Source organism: Hypanus sabinus, unplaced genomic scaffold (assembly GCF_030144855.1).
Source record: "Hypanus sabinus isolate sHypSab1 unplaced genomic scaffold, sHypSab1.hap1 scaffold_693, whole genome shotgun sequence".
NCBI lineage: Eukaryota > Metazoa > Chordata > Chondrichthyes > Myliobatiformes > Dasyatidae > Hypanus > Hypanus sabinus.
The window spans coordinates 210,001-231,868 of NW_026781545.1; the positions used below are offsets into that span (position 1 = coordinate 210,001).

Sequence of the window (21,868 nt, forward strand, 5' to 3'; positions counted from 1 at the left end):
TCACCAAACCCCCTCACACTTCACTACACGTCACCAAACCCACTCACACCTCACCAAACCCCCTCACACTTCACCAAACCCACTCACACTTCACCAAACCCCCTCACACTTCACTACACATCACCAAACCCCCTCACACTTCACTACACGTCACCAAACCCACTCACACCTCACCAAACCCCCTCACACTTCACCAAACCCACTCACACTTCACCAAACCCCCTCACACATCACTACACGTCACCAAACCCCCTCACACTTCACTACACGTCACCAAACCCACTCACACTTCACCAAACCCCCTCACACTTCACTACACGTCACCAAACCCCCTCACACTTCACTACACTTCACCAAACCCCCTCACACTTCACCAAACCCCCTCACACTTCACCAAACCCCCTCACACTTCACTACACGTCACCAAACCCTCTCACACTTCACCAAACCCCCACACACTTCACTACACGTCACTAAACCCCCTCACACGTCACCAAACCCCCTCACACTTCACTACACTTCACTAAACCCCCTCACACTTCACTACACATCACTAAACCCCCTCACACTTCACCAAACCCCCTCACACTTCACTACACATCACCAAACCCCCTCACACTTCACCAAACCCCCTCACACTTCACTACACGTCACCAAACCCCCTCACACTTCACCAAACCCCCTCACACTTCACTACGTCACCAAACCCCCTCACATTTCACTACACATCACCAAACCCACTCACACGTCACCAAACCCCCTCACACTTCACTACATGTCACCAAACCCCCTCACACTTCACTACATGTCACCAAACCCCCTCACACTTCACTACACTTCACCAAACCCCCAAACACTTCAATACTCGTCACCAAACCCACTCACACGTCACCAAACCCCCTCACACTTCACTACACGTCACCAAACCCACACACACTTCACTACACGTCACCAAACCCCCTCACACTTCACTACACGTCACCAAACCCACTCACACCTCACCAAACCCCCTCACACTTCACTACACGTCACCAAACCCACTCACACCTCACCAAACCCCCTCACACTTCACCAAACCCACTCACACTTCACCAAACCCCCTCACACTTCACTACACATCACCAAACCCCCTCACACTTCACTACACGTCACCAAACCCACTCACACCTCACCAAACCCCCTCACACTTCACCAAACCCACTCACACTTCACCAAACCCCCTCACACATCACTACACGTCACCAAACCCCCTCACACTTCACTACACGTCACCAAACCCACTCACACTTCACCAAACCCCCTCACACTTCACTACACGTCACCAAACCCCCTCACACTTCACTACACTTCACCAAACCCCCTCACACTTCACCAAACCCCCTCACATTTCACTACACGTCACCAAACCCCCTCACACTTCACTACACTTCACCAAACCCCCTCACACTTCACCAAACCCCCTCACACTTCACTACACGTCACCAAACCCTCTCACACTTCACCAAACCCCCACACACTTCACTACACGTCACTAAACCCCCTCACACTTCACCAAACCCCCTCACACTTCACTACACATCACCAAACCCCCTCACACTTCACTACACATCACCAAACCCACTCACACGTCACCAAACCCCCTCACACTTCACCAAACCCCCTCACACTTCAATACTCGTCACCAAACCCACACACACTTTACCAAACCCCCTCACACGTCACCAAACCCCCTCACACTTCACTACATGTCACCAAATCCCTTCACACTTCACCAAACCCCCTCACACTTCACTACACATCACCAAACCCACACACACTTCACCAAACCCCCTCACACTTCACTACACGTCACCAAACTCACTCACACGTCACCAAACCCCCTCACACTTCACTACACGTCACCAAACTCACTCACACGTCACCAAACCCCCTCACACTTCACTACAAGTCACCAAACCCCCTCACACTTCACTACACGTCACCAAACTCCGTCACTCTACACCAAACCCCCTCACACTTCAATACTCGTCACCAAACCCACACACACGTCACCAAACCCCCTCACACTTCACTACAAGTCACCAAACCCCCTCACACTTCACTACACGTCACCAAACCCCCTCACACATCACCAAACCCCCTCACACTACACTACACGTCACCAAACCCAGTCACACTTCACCAAACCCCCTCACACTTCACTACACATCACCAAACCCACTCACACCTCACCAAACCCCCTCACACTTCACTACACTTCACCAAACCCCCTCACACTTCACTACACGTCACCAAACTCCGTCACACTTCACTACACGTCACCAAACCCACACACACTTCACCAAACCCCCTCACACTTCACTACACATCACCAAACCCACACACACTTCACCAAACTCCCTCACACTTCACTACACGTCACCAAACCCCCTCATACTTCACATCACCAAACCCACACACACTTCACTAAATGTTACCAAACCCCCTCACACTTCACTACACGTCACCAAACCCCCTCACACTTCACCAAACCCCCTCACAATTCACTACACATCACCAAACCCCCTCACACTTCACCAAACCCCCTCACACTTCACTACACGTCACCAAACCCCCTCACACTTCACCAAACCCCCTCACACTTCACGTCACCAAACCCACTCACACCTCACCAAACCCCCTCACACTTCACCAAACCCACTCACACTTCACCAAACCCCCTCACACTTCACTACACGTCACCAAACCCACTCACACCTCACCAAACCCCCTCACACTTCACCAAACCCACTCACACTTCACCAACCCCCCTCACACTTCACTACATGTCACCAAACCCCCTCACACTTCACTACACGTCACCAAACCCACTCACACTTCACCAAACCCCCTCACACTTCACTACACGTCACCAAACCCCCTCACACTTCACCAAACCCCCTCACACTTCACTACACGTCACCAAACCCCCTCACACTTCACTACACGTCACCAAACCCCCTCACACTTCACTACACTTCACCAATCCCCCTCACACTTCACCAAACCCCCTCACACTTCACTACACGTCACCAAACCCACACACACTTCACTACACGTCACCAAACCCCCTCACACTTCACTACACGTCACCAAACCCACTCACACCTCACCAAACCCCCTCACACTTCACTACACGTCACCAAACCCACTCACACCTCACCAAACCCCCTCACACTTCACCAAACCCCCTCACACTTCACTACACGTCACCAAACCCCCTCACACTTCACTACACGTCACCAAACCCACTCACACCTCACCAAACCCCCTCACACTTCACCAAACCCACTCACAATTCACCAAACCCCCTCACACTTCACCAAACCCCCTCACACTTCACGTCACCAAACCCACTCACACCTCACCAAACCCCCTCACACTTCACCAAACCCACTCACACTTCACCAAACCCCCTCACACTTCACTACACGTCACCAAACCCCCTCACACTTCACTACACTTCACCAAACCCCCTCACACTTCACGTCACCAAACCCACTCACACCTCACCAAACCCCCTCACACTTCACCAAACCCACTCACACCTCACCAAACCCCCTCACACTTCACCAAACCCACTCACACTTCACCAACCCCCCTCACACTTCACTACATGTCACCAAACCCCCTCACACTTCACTACACGTCACCAAACCCACTCACACTTCACCAAACCCCCTCACACTTCACTACACGTCACCAAACCCCCTCACACTTCACCAAACCCCCTCACACTTCACTACACGTCACCAAACCCCCTCACACTTCACTACACGTCACCAAACCCCCTCACACTTCACTACACTTCACCAATCCCCCTCACACTTCACCAAACCCCCTCACACTTCACTACACGTCACCAAACCCACACACACTTCACTACACGTCACCAAACCCCCTCACACTTCACTACACGTCACCAAACCCACTCACACCTCACCAAACCCCCTCACACTTCACTACACGTCACCAAACCCACTCACACCTCACCAAACCCCCTCACACTTCACCAAACCCCCTCACACTTCACTACACGTCACCAAACCCCCTCACACTTCACTACACGTCACCAAACCCACTCACACCTCACCAAACCCCCTCACACTTCACCAAACCCACTCACAATTCACCAAACCCCCTCACACTTCACCAAACCCCCTCACACTTCACGTCACCAAACCCACTCACACCTCACCAAACCCCCTCACACTTCACCAAACCCACTCACACTTCACCAAACCCACTCACACTTCACTACACGTCACCAAACCCCCTCACACTTCACTACACGTCACCAAACCCACTCACACCTCACCAAACCCCCTCACACTTCACCAAACCCACTCACACTTCACCAACCCCCCTCACACTTCACTACATGTCACCAAACCCCCTCACACTTCACTACACGTCACCAAACCCACTCACACTTCACTACATGTCACCAAACCCCCTCACACATCACTACACTTCACCAAACCCCCTCACACGTCACTACACTTCACCAAACCCCCTCACACTTCACTACGTCACCAAACCCCCTCACATTTCACTACACGTCACCAAACCCACTCACACGTCACCAAACCCCCTCACACTTCACTACATGTCACCAAACCCCCTCACACTTCACTACACGTCACCAAACCCACTCACACGTCACCAAACCCCCTCACACTTCACTACACGTCACCAAACCCCCTCACACTTCACTACACTTCACCAAACCCCCAAACACTTCAATACTCGTCACCAAACCCACTCACACGTCACCAAACCCCCTCACACTTCACTACACGTCACCAAACCCACACACACTTCACTACACGTCACCAAAACCCCTCACACTTCACTACACGTCACCAAACCCACTCACACCTCACCAAACCCCCTCACACTTCACTACACGTCACCAAACCCACTCACACCTCACCAAACTCCCTCACACTTCACCAAACCCACTCACACTTCACCAAACCCCCTCACACTTCACTACACATCACCAAACCCCCTCACACTTCACTACACGTCACCAAACCCACTCACACCTCACCAAACCCCCTCACACTTCACCAAACCCACTCACACTTCACCAAACCCCCTCACACTTCACTACACGTCACCAAACCCCCTCACACTTCACTACACGTCACCAAACCCCTCACACTTCACCAAACCCCCTCACACTTCACCAAACCCCCTCACATTTCACTACACGTCACCAAACCCCCTCACACTTCACTACACTTCACCAAACCCCCTCACACTTCACTACACGTCACCAAACCCTCTCACACTTCACCAAACCCCCACACACTTCACTACACGTCACTAAACCCCCTCACACGTCACCAAACCCCCTCACACTTCACTACACTTCACTAAACCCCCTCACACTTCACTACACGTCACTAAACCCCCTCACACTTCACCAAACCCCCTCACACTTCACTACACATCACCAAACCCCCTCACACTTCACTACACATCACCAAACCCACTCACACTTCACCAAACCCCCTCACACTTCACTACACATCACCAAACCCACTCACACTTCACCAAACCCCCTCACACTTCACTACACATCAACAAACCCACTCACACGTCACCAAACCCCCTCACACTTCACCAAACCCCCTCACACTTCAATACTCGTCACCAAACCCACACACACTTTACCAAACCCCCTCACACGTCACCAAACCCCCTCACACTTCACTACATGTCACCAAATCCCTTCACACTTCACCAAACCCCCTCACACTTCACTACACATCACCAAACCCACACACACTTCACCAAACCCCCTCACACTTCACTACACGTCACCAAACTCACTCACACGTCACCAAACCCCCTCACACTTCACTACACGTCACCAAACTCACTCACACGTCACCAAACCCCCTCACACTTCACTACACGTCACCAAACTCCGTCACTCTACACCAAACCCCCTCACACTTCAATACTCGTCACCAAACCCACACACACCTTACCAAACCCCCTCACACATCACCAAACCCCCTCACACTTCACTACACATCACCAAACCCACTCACACCTCACCAAACCCCCTCACACTTCACTACACTTCACCAAACCCCCTCACACTTCACTACACGTCACCAAACTCCGTCACACTTCACTACACGTCACCAAACCCACTCACACTTCACTGCACGTCACCAAACTCCGTCACACTTCACTACACGTCACCAAACCCCCTCACACTTCACTACACATCACCAAACCCACTCACACCTCACCAAACCCCCTCACACTTCACTACACTTCACCAAACCCCCTCACACTTCACTACACGTCACCAAACTCCGTCACACTTCACTACACGTCACCGAACCCACACACACTTCACCAAACCCCCTCACACTTCACTACACATCACCAAACCCACACACACTTCACCAAACTCCCTCACACTTCACTACACGTCACCAAACCCCCTCACACTTCACATCACGAAACCCACACACACTTCACTAAATGTTACCAAACCCCCTCACACTTCACTACACGTCACCAAACCCCCTCACACTTCACCAAACCCCCTCACACTTCACTACACATCACCAAACCCCCTCACACTTCACCAAACCCCCTCACACTTCACTACACGTCACCAAACCCCCTCACACTTCACCAAACCCCCTCACACTTCACGTCACCAAACCCACTCACACCTCACCAAACCCCCTCACACTTCACCAAACCCACTCACACTTCACCAAACCCCCTCACACTTCACTACACGTCACCAAACCCCCTCACACTTCACTACACGTCACCAAACCCACTCACACCTCACCAAACCCCCTCACACTTCACCAAACCCACTCACACTTCACCAACCCCCCTCACACTTCACTACATGTCACCAAACCCCCTCACACTTTACTACACGTCACCAAACCCGCTCACACTTCACCAAACCCCCTCACACTTCACTACACGTCACCAAACCCCCTCACACTTCACCAAACCCCCTCACACTTCACTACACGTCACCAAACCCCCTCACACTTCACTACACGTCACCAAAACCCCTCACACTTCACTACACTTCACCAATCCCCCTCACACTTCACCAAACCCCCTCACACTTCACTACACGTCACCAAACCCACACACACTTCACTACACGTCACCAAACCCCCTCACACCTCACCAAACCCCCTCACACTTCACCAAACCCACTCACACTTCACCAAACCCCCTCACACTTCACTACACGTCACCAAACCCCCTCACACTTCACTACACGTCACCAAACCCACTCACACCTCACCAAACCCCCTCACACTTCACCAAACCCACTCACACTTCACCAAACCCCCTCACACTTCACTACACGTCACCAAACCCCCTCACACTTCACTACACGTCACCAAACCCACTCACACTTCACCAAACCCCCTCACACTTCACTACACGTCACCAAACCCCCTCACACTTCACCAAACCCCCTCACACTTCACTACACTTCACCAAACCCCCTCACACTTCACCAAACCCCCTCACACTTCACTACACGTCACCAAACCCACTCACACCTCACCAAACCCCCTCACACTTCACTACACGTCACCAAACCCCCTCACACTTCACTACACGTCACCAAACCCACTCACACTTCACCAAACCCCCTCACATTTCACTACACGTCACTAAACCCCCTCACACTTCACTACACGTCACCAAACCCCCTCACACTTCACTACACGTCACTAAACCCCCTCACACTTCAGTACACGTCACCAAACCCTCACACTTCACCACACATCACCAAACCCCCTCACACTTCACTACACTTCACCAAACCCCCTCACACTTCACTACACGTCACTAAACCCCCTCACACTTCACCAAACCCCCTCACACTTCACTACACATCACCAAACCCCCTCACACTTCACCAAACCCCCTCACACTTCAATACTCGTCACCAAACCCACACACACTTTACCAAACCCCCTCACACGTCACCAAACCCCCTCACACTTCACTACATGTCACCAAATCCCTTCACACTTCACCAAACCCCCTCACACTTCACTACACATCACCAAACCCACACACACTTCACCAAACCCCCTCACACTTCACTACACGTCACCAAACTCACTCACACGTCACCAAACCCCCTCACACTTCACTACACGTCACCAAACTCACTCACACATCACCAAACCCCCTCACACTTCACTACACGTCACCAAACCCCCTCACACTTCACTACACGTCACCAAACTCCGTCACTCTACACCAAACCCCCTCACACTTCACTACACGTCACCAAACCCCCTCACACTTCAATACTCGTCACCAAACCCACACACACTTTACCAAACCCCCTCACACGTCACCAAACCCCCTCACACTTCAATACTCATCACCAAACCCACACACACTTTACCAAACCCCCTCACACGTCACCAAACCCCCTCACACGTCACCAAACCCCCTCACACTTTACTACATGTCACCAAATCCCTTCACACTACACAACACGTCACCAAACCCAGTCACACTTCACCAAACCCCCTCACACTTCACTACACTTCACCAAACCCACACACACTTCACTACACGTCACCAAACCCCCTCACACTTCAACAAACCCCCTCACACTTCACTACACTTCACCAAACCCCCTCACACTTCACTACACTTCACCAAACCCACACACACTTCACCAAACCCCCTCACACTTCACTACACGTCACCAAACCCCCTCACACTTCACTACACGTCACCAAACCCACACACACTTCACTACACGTCACCAAACCCACTCACACTTCACCAAACCCCCTCACACTTCACTACACGTCACCAAACCCCCTCACACTTCACCAAACCCCCTCACACTTCACTACACATCACCAAACCCACTCACACTTCACCAAACCCCCTCACACTTCACTACACGTCACCAAACCCCCTCACACTTCACTACACGTCACCAAACCCACACACACTTCACCAAACCCCCTCACACTTCACTACACATCACCAAACCCACACACACTTCACCAAACCCCCTCACACTTCACTACACGTCACCAAACCCCCTCACACTTCACATCACCAAACCCACACACACTTCACTAAATGTTACCAAACCCCCTCACACTTCACCAAACCCCCTCACACTTCACTACACGTCACCAAACCCCCTCACACTTCACCAAACCCCCTCACACTTCACTACACATCACCAAACCCCCTCACACTTCACCAAACCCCCTCACACTTCACTACACGTCACCAAACCCCCTCACACTTCACCAAACCCCCTCACACTTCACTACACGTCACCAAACCCACTCACACCTCACCAAACCCCCTCACACTTCACCAAACCCCCTCACACTTCACTACACGTCACCAAACCCACTCACACCTCACCAAACCCCCTCACACTTCACCAAACCCACTCACACTTCACCATACCCCCTCACACTTCACTACACGTCACCAAACCCCCTCACACTTCACTACACGTCACCAAACCCACTCACACTTCACCAAACCCCCTCAAACTTCACTACACGTCACCAAACCCCCTCACACTTCACCAAACCCCCTCACACTTCACTACACGTCACCAAACCCCCTCACACTTCACTACACGTCACCAAACCCCCTCACACTTCACTACACGTCACCAAACCCCCTCACACTTCACTACACGTCACCAAACCCCCTCACACTTCACTACACGTCACCAAACCCCCTCACACTTCACTACACGTCACCAAACCCCCTCACACTTCACTACACGTCACCAAACCCACTCACACTTCACCAAACCCCCTCACACTTCACTACACGTCACCAAACCCCCTCACACTTCACTACACGTCACCAAACCCCCTCACACTTCACCAAACCCCCTCACACTTCACTACACGTCACCAAACCCCCTCACACTTCACTACACGTCACCGAACCCATTCACACCACCAAACCCCCTCACACTTCACTACACGTCACCAAACCCCCTCACACTTCACTACACGTCACCAAACCCCCTCACACTTCACTATATGGGTAATGGGCTTTCTGAGTGGGAAGGAGCTGGGGAACAGGACTCACAGGGGAGAGGAAGAGAGAGAGGAGAGAAGAGAGGGGAAGGGAGAGAGGGGGAGTGGGAGAGGGATGGGGAGATAGGGGTGGGGCAAGAGGGGAGGCATAGAGGGGAGGGGAGAGAGGGGTGGGGGAGTGGGGAGAGGTGAGGGTGAGACAGGAGGGGTGAGAGTGGATGTGGAGGTGGGAGGGGAAGTGGGCAAGTGGAGGGTGAGAGGGGAGACAGGAGACTGGAGGAGGGGAAGCGGTGTTTACTGGAATTGGATGCGAGTTTGATTTAAGAGAAGTTTGATAGGTTTGTGGATGGGAGGTGTATGGTGGAGTGTGTTTGCAGTTCAGACAGTTTGAATGGCTTGGGTGGGACAAAGTCTGGTTCTGTTCTGTTCTCTCTATGACCACACCATGAGTCAATAGGCTGAGTTCTCCATCAGCAGTTTCGAAGATAATGAGAGGCACAGAGTAAACAAACAGAACATCTCACAGGGTTGAAATGTCTAACACCAGAGAGCACACAGTAAAGGTGGGAGAGGACATTATTAAAGGTTTTGATACAGAGAGTGCTGGATGTCTAGAATACAGAGCCTGAGGCCGCGGGAGTGGCAGATACATCAGGGACTTCTCAGATAGGCTCATGAGTGTGAGGAAAATGGGAGGAAATAGATATTATGTGGACAGAAGAGATAATTTTAGCCGGCCATTCGATTACTAATTTAGTTGGTTTGGCAGAAGGTCCCGTTCTTGTGCTTATAGCTCTGTGTTCCGTATCCTCCTCCTCCCTGGATTTCCCCATTGCCTTATCAACCCCCTCTTTCCAACATCCCCACCTCATCCCTCCCTCAACCTTCTATACCCTGTCCTTCCACTCTCATTTCCCTCTCATTATTCCCTCACTCTCTATCCTCCTCCACTGCCTCTCACCCCATTTCCTGCTCTCCCCTTTATCTCCTCTTCCCACCTGACTCCCCCCCCACCCTCTGGAGCCCTCACCCAATTCCTTACCCCTCAGTCTCCCGCACAATCCCAATTCCTCTGTTCCAGTGACAGCCGTTGGGGGCACAGCCCAGGCGTACCTGTTTGAGTGTGGGTGGGAGGCTGTTCTGGGAGCTCCTCGTCCTCCAGGTCTGTGCTCTCGTCAGTCTCCGTCCCAGTGGAGCTGTCTCCCGACTCTGGTTCCCAGGGAGGATCGGATTGTCGCTGCATCTTCCCAATGGCCTTCTGCACCTTGTGCTGAGGGATTGGAGGGGTGGGAGAAGCAGAAGTCTCAGTGAAGAAAGACTAGCAGACACCACCAGCTTCAGGAAGAGTTAGTACCCGCCAGGATAACTTCACTCAACTCAGCTCTGCATTGGGCGGAGGTACAGTCTTCCCACATCTCCAGGGGGTACTGTCACAAAAGGTGCACCTGGCCTTAAAGACCGTGCTCCTACCATCAGGTACCAGGTCTCCACAGGAAGGAGGCGCAGGTCCCAACCACCAAGTACTTCATTAATAACTCAAACTCACAAGCTGACTCGAGGGTGTGATGCAATGTCGGAACGAGACAGGGAGTCAGAGATGGAGGTCGAGCGGGCGCATCGGAGAGGAGTTAGTGAGGAGGAATCTCAGGGCCCGTCCACCTAATCTGGGAGCGAGGCTGGATCAGTGTGGGTGCCGAGCCAATCTGCAAAGGTCGAGCAGGGCTGTGGCAGGCCCAGAGCGTATCGCTCCGGCAGGGCTTGAGTCCTAGAGTGGGACACAACCCTGTGTTTGGACAAGTTAAAGGCTGCCCCAGGTAGACCAATCAGGCAGCGTGTCAGGACTGGAGGCAAGGATTAGGCCCATTCCACTCGTCCTTCCGTGATGTTTACTCCCTTCTTCGCGGCACTGAACCTGTGACGCTGCTCCATCTGCTATGCGCTTCACGTCCACGAGCTTGAAGGCAATTAGCCCCACCGTGTGACGAACTGAGGCTGTGGCCCTGCTCTGGGCTCTGGGCCTATGTGCATCTGAATGCTGTTGCTTGCTCTTACGGTCTGCACAATTTGTGTTTTTCTCCTTTCCCTCTCTCCCCTCTCCCTCTCCACATTGGGTGTTGGTCCTTTTGTAAAAAAAAATCGGTCTCTTTCGTACTTCTTGCTTTTTGGCAGAGGAAACTCAAGGTTGTATAAATTATACAGACTTTGAAAATAAATGTACTTAGAATGTTGAATTCAACTATCATGCTTCTGCACCAACCTGGATAACTTTCTACAGGGACACAATTGAGAGCATCCTGACAGGAACTGTACCTCCCTCAATCACAGGTCCCTGCAGAGGAGGTGAACCTCCCGCTATTCAGGACGTTTACAGAGACAGGTGTGTAAAAAGGGCCTGAAGGATCATTGGGGACCTGAGTCACCCCAACCACAAACTGTTCCAGCTGCTACCATCTGGGACACGGTACCACAGCATAAAAGCCAGGACCAGCAGGCCCCGGGACAGCTTCTTCCACCAGGCCATCAGACTGATTAATTCACGCTGATACAATTGTATTCCTATGTTATTTTGACTGTTGTGTTGTACATACTATTTATTATAAATCACTATGATTGCACGTTGCACATTTAGACAGAAAGGTAAATGAAGATTTTTACTTTATGTAAAGGACGTAGGTAATAAAGTCAATTCATCTTCTCTCAGCACAACACCGAACCGATTCCTTCCCCGACAGACTCATGTTCTCTGTGTTATTTCTATATTTTCATTTGTTTTTGGCACCATTTGTCCTCTTTTGCACATTTCACCTTTGTTCTGAACGGTTTTCATAAACTCGATGATTGTATTTTTTAATCTTCCTGTGAGCGCCCGGAATATCTTCCCTTCGTCGATAATAAATTTACTTTGCACTTTGAGAGGATGGAAGGAGGGCTCAATATATCACTTCCTTCCAGAACCTCTCTATGTTTGGGGAAGATGTCTGTGAGGTAGGAATAGAATTTATATTTGGACAAGTAAAGATGAAATGAGTTCCGTTTGCCACACGGACATGAGTTCGATCAATGGCCGACAGCGCCTGGACAAGTGGGACCACAGTTCTGGAGCCAACTCACTAACCCAAACCCGTGGAGCGCGGGAGGGAACCCAGACGGTCACGGCAAGAACGTACAGTGTCAGGACTAAACAAAGACAACTACTGCAAAGATCTGAAAGGATCACGGCAGTAGGTAGACTGGAACCTCACTTTCGGAGGACGGCCTGTAACCAGAACCAACGTCTGGAGGGTACGGAACAGTTGCAGCACGGCGTGTACGGGGTGAATCGATGCGTTAGGGCCCAGGCCGGAGAGTGCAAAATGAACCACAGCCTGGTCATTGCTACAGTGAACTTTAACGTGGCATCACCGGGGTGAAAAGAGGGCTGGACACGGGGCCGGCAACCCCACCCTGTAAAATCCCAGAGCTACAGAAACACCGGAAGCTGCAAAGTCCTCATCCCTGGGAGGGGAATAAGCAAAATGGGCTACACCTGGAGAAAATGTGAAAGCCTGGCCCAGGATAGAGGACTCCGGTGAGCTGCAAAGTCCTCATCCCTGGGAGGGGAAGCCTGGCCCAGGACAGAGAACTGCGGAGAGCTTCTCTTGTCAGCCTATGCCCCAGTAGGGGTGTAAGAGGATGAAAACGGTTGACCCAGATCGGATTATTACTCAGTGTATTGAGGAAGTACAAGGGAAGCAACAGCAGCCCAGTGTTGCAGTTACAGAGAGAGTGCAGTGCAGCGTCAGACAGACTGAGGGAGGCCGGGAGTCCGATAACAATGGGATAGACTCTGTCCTTGAGCCTGGTGACTTCAGGGTTTGTATCTCTGCCCGACGGGAGGCTGTGAAGAGGGCTGGACTCCAGAGACAGGGCAGTGGATGGGTTTTGGGTGCAGAGTGTGGTTGACTGCATACACATTTCATTCAGGTCTGAGCTCCCTCCTCCTCTTTCCCCCCTCAAACCTCCTCCTCCTCTACACCCACAGTGCCACGACTGGATCCTCCGTGAGGTGGGAGGGTATCCTGGGCTTGGTGGCTATCAGTGTGTGCTAAGTATGCCTAGAGTAAATGGGGGGGGGGGGGGAACTGCCTACAGCCTTGGAACCAGCTGTTACTCGTGAGCCAGCCAGGGCTGCCAGCTCTGACAATGCCCATCACCCAACCCCGGACCCTGGCACCAGCTGTTGCTCGTGAGCCAGCCAGGGCTGCCAGCTCTGACAATGCCCATCACCCAACCCCGGACCCTGGTGGGTTCCATACCTGCAGCCTGGAATCCCCGGATTTCTGTGCGTGGTGCATGGCTGCCCGCAGGCTGTCCTCCACTTCCGTCTGGCCTGTCTCCATATTCTGCTGGACTCCAGCAATATGCAGCCACGTCTTGCACTCCTGCTGAGAGAGGGATTGTGAACTCCCCACTGCTGGACTAGTGACAACACTGGACAGCACGGGAACTGCTCGCATGTTACCTCCTTCACCGGATCAGGAGGGGCAGTGCTGTCACCACAACAAGGAATGGTACTCTATCACCACCCCTCCCACAGTATGACCCTCCCTCAGTACCTCCCCTCCTACAGTGTGACCCTCCCTCAGTACCACCCCTCCCACAGTGTGACCCTCCCTCATTACCACCCCTTCCACAGTGTGACCCTCCCTCAGTACCGCCCCTTCCACAGTGTGACCCTCCCTCAGTACCACCCCTCCCACAGTGTGACCCTCCCTCAGTACCACCCTTCCCACAGTGTGACCCTCCCACAGTGTGACCCTCCCTCAGTACCACCCCTCCCACAGCGTGACCCTCCCTCAGTACCACCCCTCCCAAAGCGTGACCCTCCCTCAGTACCGCCCCTCCCAGTGTGACCCTCCCTCAGTACCACCCTTCCCACAGTGTGACCCTCCCACAGTGTGACCCTCCCTCAGTACCACCCTTCCCACAGCGTGACCCTCCCTCAGTACCGCCCCTCCCAGTGTGACCCTCCCTCAGTACCACCCTTCCCACAGTGTGACCCTCCCACAGTGTGACCCTCCCTCAGTACCGCCCCTCTCACAGTGTGACCCTCCCTCAGTACCACCCCTCCCACAGCGTGACCCTCCCTCAGTACCGCCCCTCCCAGTGTGACCCTCCCTCAGTACCACCCTTCCCACAGTGTGACCCCCCTCAGTACCACCCCTCCCACAGTGTGACCCACCCTCAGTACCACCCCTCCCACATTGTGACCCTCCCTCAGTACCGCCCCTCCCAGTGTGACCCACCCTCAGTACTGCCCCCATGGTGTGACCCTCCCCCAGTACCGCCCCTCCCGCAGTGTGACCCTCCCTCAGTACCACCCCTCCCACAGTGTGACCCTCCCTCAGTACTGCCCCCATGGTGTGACCCTCCCTCAGTACTGCTCCTCCCACAGTGTGACAATCCCTCAGTACCGCCCCCCCCCACAGTGACAATCCCTCAGTACTGCCCCTCTCACAGTGTGACCCTCCCTCAGTACCACCCCTCCCCCAGTACTGACCCTCCCTCAGTACCACCCCTCCCAGTGTGACCCTCCCTCAGTACCACCCTTCCCACAGTGTGACCCTCCCTCAGTACCACCCCTCCCACAGTATGACCCTCCCTCAGTACCTCCCCTCCCACAGTGTGACCCTCCCTCAGTACCACCCCTCCCACAGTGTGACCCTCCCTCAGTACTGCCCATCCCACAGTGTGACCCTCCCTCAGTACCTCCCCTCCCACAGTGTGACCCTCCCTCAGTACCACCCCTCCCTCAGTACCACCCCTCCCACAGTGTGACCCTCCCTCAGTACCACCCCCCGCCCCCCCCCACAGTGTGACCCTCCCTCAGTACCACCCCCCGCCCCTCTCACAGTGTGACCCTCCCTCAGTACCACCCCCGCCCCCCCCACAGTGTGACCCTCCCTCAGTACCACCCCCTGCCCCTCTCACAGTGTGACCCTCCCTCAGTACCACCCCTCCCACAGTGTGACCCTCCCTCAGTATCACCCCCCGCCCCTCTCACAGTGTGACCCTCCCTCAGTACCTCCCCTCCCTCGATGGAATGCTCCCTCACCTCCTTATCGTGGCCCTTCTGAAGATCCAGCTCCCTCTGATAATGGCTGAGGGCCTGTCTGTAATCCTTCAGATTATCGTATGTACGGGCCAGGGACCAGTGAATCATCGCCATCTTCTTGTTGGGATAGCACAGCTTCTGTGCACAGGCCAGCTGGGGAGGAACAGAACTGGTCAGTGCAGAGCGAGGCAGGGTCCCCAGCACACTGCTCCTTCGAACCACGGACAGGTAGCATCAAATTTACTTCAAAAAGGCAGTGTCCATCATGGCGGATCCCCATCTCTTCCCGTTGCTACCGTCAGTGAGGAGGTGCAGGAGCCTGGAGACACGTGCTCAATGACTCAGGAACAGCTCCCACCCCTCCACCACCAGATTTCTGAACGATCGTTAAAACCCAACATGCTGTTGCCACATCACAACGAACTTCACGGCATATACTGGTGATATTAAACCTGACTCTGATACGTAACTCTCTTCTCTATTTTCTAAATGAGGAGTGAATTATGAAATCACCTTGCAAAGGGACTTTGGTCTCCCTAAAGGTTAAATTGCAGGTTGCGTCAGTGGCAAGGTTGACTTTCATTTCCAGAGAACTAGAATATAAAAGCAAAGATGTATTGTTGAAGGTGTTGGTCAGGCCACATTTTGAGATTGTGAGCAGTTTTAAGACCATAAAATACAGGAGTAGAATTAGGCCATTTGGCCCATCAACTCTGCTCTGCCATTTCATCATGGCTGATCTATTTACCCCTTAGCCCCAGTCTCCTGCCTTCTTCCTGTATCCCTTCATGCCCTGACCAATCAAGAATCTATCAACCTCTGCCTTAAATATTCATAAATACACAGCTGCCTGTGGCAAAGAATTCCATGGATTCACCACTCTCTGGCTAAAGACATTACCCTCATCTCCGTTCTAAAAGAATCCCCTTCTGTTCTGAGGCTGTGTCCTCTGGCCCTAGACTCTCCCCCATAGGAAACACCTTCTCCACATCCATGCTATCAAGGCCTTTCACCATTCGACGGGTTTCAATTAAGTCTTCACTTATTCTTCTGAATTCCAGTGAACAGAGGCCCAGAGTCACCAAACACTCTAGACGTGACAAGCTTTTCATTCCCAGAATCATTTTCGTAAACCTCCATTGAACCCTCTCCAATGTCAGTGCATCCTTTCATAGGTAAGGGGCCCGAAATACTCTTCTGAGGCATCAATGGTGCCTTATAAAGCCTCAAAATTACATCCTTGCTTTTATATTCCAGTCCTCTTGAAATAAATGCTAACATCACATTTGTCTTCCTCACCACAGACTCAACCTGCAAATTAAGTTTTGGGGAATCCCACACAAGGACTCTGTATTTTCGCTCCATTTAGAGAATAGCCTATGCTGTTATTTCTGCTATAGTGCATGGCCATACACTTCCCAACACTATATTCCTTGCCCAGTCTCCTCATCTGTCTAAGTCCTTCTGCAGCCTCTCTTCTTCCTCAAAACTACTTACCCCTCCACTCATATTGGACCCCTTATGTGTTCGCATCGGGTAGGGTCCAGAGGAGGTTCATGAGAATGATTCTGGGAATGAAAGGGTTAACGTATGAGGAGTGTTTTATGGTTCTGAGGCTGTATTCATTGGAGTTTTTAAGAATGAGGGGTGATTTCATTAAAACTTGCTGAATATTGAAAGTCCTGGATAGAGTGGATGTGGAGAGGATGATTCCCATCGTGGGAGTGTCTAGGACCAGAAGGCACAGAAGGTAATCCCTTTAGAACAGAGATGAGGAGGAGTTTCTTTAGCAGAGGGTGGTGAATCTGTGGAAGCCAAGTCATTGGGTATACTTAAAGAGGAAGTTGATGGGTTCTTCATTGTTAATGTGATTTGGGGTTCAGGGTTACAAAGACAAGATGGGAGAATGACCAGTGGACCAAAAACTGGATTTGAATAGCACAGAGAAAACATACAAATTGCACCAGGATTCAGCTCTAAAGACTTAATTGAAACCCATCGAATGGTGAAAGGCCTCGATAGCGTGGATGTGGGGAAGACGTTTCCTATGGTGGAGGGTCTAAACTAAGCCTGGCAGAACATTTCTACTGACAGGGGAAGGGGCAAAGGTGGGTTACTGGCACCTTAAAACCAGTCACTCTGGGCAGATGGGGTTCGTCAGCCGTGGTCGGCAGCTCAGCTGGGAGAAGGAAAACTCTGTTGCCTTGTGGATATACCCACTCATGGGGAAGGTTTCAGGAGAAAACCTGAGGAAAGACCCGGAGCTGGCAGTCCTACGTTGAGTTCAACGCTGACTGGCAACTCCTGCGACGCCACTGGTACCGAACCGTATCGGTCTCTGCCGTTCATCAGCTGCGTGGAGAGGGGGAGCCTGCTACACGGGCAACATCTCGCTCTCCGTATCGTGCTGCTCTGGCTTGTGTATCCAGACAGCTAGGACCCAACATCCAACGTCAACCCCGAACTATGCAGTCAAGGTGGGTGCCTGGAATGTGGTGGTAGAGCCTAGTACATTCGGGACTCTTAAGAGATGTTTAGCTAGGCACATGATGGTGAGGAAAGTGGCATATGGAAGAGATTTGTTTAGTCAGTCAATTGATTACTAATTGAATTGGTTGGCACAACATTGTGGGCTGAAGGGCCTGTTCCTGTGCTGGACTGGTCTGTGCTCTCTGTTCTATACATGTAAACCTTCCCTATACCTAATGTTCAAATGTTAAATACAAGAGAATCTGCAGACGCTGGAAATTTTACTCAGGATCAGAATCAGGTTTAATAGCATTGGCACATCATGGGCTCTGTGTCCTTGTGTACAATGCAATACATAACAGAGAAAATGTGAATTATAGTTAGTATATATCTATTAAATAGGTAGTGCAAAAATAGAAAGAAAAAGTACTGAGGTTGTGTTCATGGGTTCAATGTCCATTCAGATATCTGATGGCAGAGGGGAAGAAACTGTTCCTGAATTAGTGACTGTGTGTCTTCAGGCTTCTGTACCTCCTTCCTGATAGTAGCAATGAGAACAAGGTGATGGGGGTCCTTAACGATGGACGCTGCCTTTTTGAGGCATTGCTCCTTGGAAGATGTCCTGAGTACCACAGAAGCTGCTGTCCAAGACGCAGCTAAGTTCACAAGTTTCCGCAGGTTATTTCAATCCTGTGCAGTGGCTTCCCCACACCAGACGGTGACGTTTCCCCACACCAGACGGTGATGTTTCTCCACACCAGACGGTGACGTTTCCCCATACAGACGGTGATGTTTCTCCACACCAGATGGTGACGTTTCCCCATACAGACGGTGATGTTTCCCCACACCAGACGGTGACGTTTCCCCATACAGACGGTGATGTTTCTCCACACCAGACGGTGACGATTCGCCACACCAGACGGTGACGTTTCCCCATACAGACGGTGATGTTTCCCCACTCCAGACGGTGACATTTCCCCATACAGACGGTGACGTTTCCCCACACCAGACGGTGATGTTTCCCCACACCAGACGGTGACGTTTCTCCACACCAGACGGTGACGTTTCCCCACACCAGACGGTGACGTTTTCCCACACCAGACGGTGACGTTTCTCCACACCAGACGGTGACGTTTCCCCACACCAGACGGTGACGTTTTCCCACACCAGACGGTGATGTTTCTCCACACCAGACGGTGACGTTTCCCCACACCAGACGGTGACGTTTCTCCACACCAGACGGTGACGTTTCCCCATACAGACGGTGACGTTTCCCCACACCAGACGGTGACGTTTCCCCACACCAGACGGTGACGTTTCCCCATACAGACGGTGATGTTTCCCCATACAGACGGTGACGTTTCCCCACACCAGACGGTGACGTTTCCCCACACCAGACGGTGACGTTTCTCCACACCAGACGGTGACGTTTCTCCACACCAGACGGTGACGTTTCCCCACACCAGACGGTGACGTTTCCCCACACCAGACGGTGACGTTTCTCCACACCAGACGGTGACGTTTCCCCACACCAGACGGTGACGTTTCTCCACACCAGACGGTGACGTTTCCCCATCCAGACGGTGACGTTTCCCCATACAGACGGTGATGTTTCCCCACACCAGACGGTGACGTTTCCCCATACAGACGGTGATGTTTCCCCACACCAGACGGTGACGTTTCCCCACACCAGACGGTGACGTTTCCCCATACAGACGGTGATGTTTCCCCACTCCAGACGGTGATGTTTCCCCATACAGACGGTGACGTTTCCCCACACCAGACGGTGATGTTTCCCCACACCAGACGGTGACGTTTCCCCACACCAGACGGTGACGTTTCCCCACACCAGACGGTGACGTTTCTCCACACCAGACGGTGACATTTCCCCACACCAGACGGTGACGTTTCTCCACACCAGACGGTGACGTTTCCCCATCCAGACGGTGACGTTTCCCCATACAGACGGTGATGTTTCTCCACACCAGACAGTGACGTTTCCCCACACCAGACGGTGATGTTCCCCCACACCAGACAGTGATGTTTCTCCACACCAGACAGTGACGTTTTCCCCACACCAGACGGTGACGTTTTCCCACACCAGACGGTGACGTTTTCCCACACCAGACGGTGATGTTTCTCCACACCAGACGGTGACGTTTCCCCATACAGACAGTGATGTTTCTCCACACCAGACGGTGACGTTTCCCCACACCAGACGGTGACATTTTCCCACACCAGACGGTGACGTTTCTCCACACCAGACGGTGACGTTTCCCCACACCAGACGGTGACATTTCCCCACACCAGACGGTGACATTTCCCCACACCAGACGGTGACGTTTCCCCACATCAGATGGTGACGTTTCCCCACACCAGACGGTGACGTTTCTCCACACCAGACGATGACATTCCCCATCCAGACGGTGACGTTTCCCCATCCAGACGGTGACGTTCCCCATCCAGACGGTGACGTTTCCCCACACCAGACGGTGACGTTTCCCCACACCAGACGGTGACGTTTCCCCACACCAGACGGTGACGTTTCCCCATCCAGACGGTGATGTTTCCCCACACCAGACGGTGATGTTTCTCCACACCAGACGGTGATGTTCCCCATCCAGACGGTGACGTTTCCCCATCCAGACGGTGATGTTTCCCCACACCAGACGGTGACGTTTCCCCATCCAGACGGTGATGTTTCCCCATCCAGACGGTGATGTTTCTCCACACCAGACGGTGATGTTCCCCATCCAGACGGTGATGTTTCTCCACAGCAGACGGTGACGTTTCCCCATCCAGACGGTGATGTTTCCCCACACCAGACGGTGACGTTTCCCCATAGCAGACGGTGACGTTTCCCCATAGCAGACGGTGACGTTTCCCCATCCAGACGGTGACGTTTCCCCACACCAGACGGTGATGTTTCTCCGCACCAGACTGTGATGTTCCCCATCCAGACGGTGACGTTTCCCCACACCAGACGGTGATGTTTCCCCATCCAGACGGTGACGTTTCCCCACACCAGACGGTGATGTTTCCCCACACCAGACGGTGACGTTTCCCCATCCAGACGGTGACGTTTCCCCATCCAGACGGTGATGTTCCCCCACACCAGACAGTGACGTTTCCCCACACCAGACGGTGATGTTCCCCACACCAGACGGTGACGTTTCCCCATCCAGACGGT

The 21,868-nt window shown here is 52.6% G+C and overlaps 1 protein-coding gene across 1 annotated transcript in view; it reads right to left on the reverse strand.

Annotated features, from left to right (window-relative positions):
- Window positions 1-21,868, reverse strand: part of LOC132389884 (tonsoku-like protein) — a gene marked incomplete at its 3' end in the record, with an annotated part of 239,660 nt that overhangs the window by 191,438 nt on the left and 26,354 nt on the right. The window contains exons 6-8 of the mRNA XM_059962447.1: window positions 16,210-16,362; window positions 14,411-14,536; window positions 11,229-11,385 (exon numbers count right to left, since the gene is read on the reverse strand). Of these exons, the coding sequence (XP_059818430.1) occupies window positions 11,229-11,385; window positions 14,411-14,536; window positions 16,210-16,362 (436 nt within the window). The remainder of the gene's footprint in view (window positions 1-11,228; window positions 11,386-14,410; window positions 14,537-16,209; window positions 16,363-21,868) is intronic.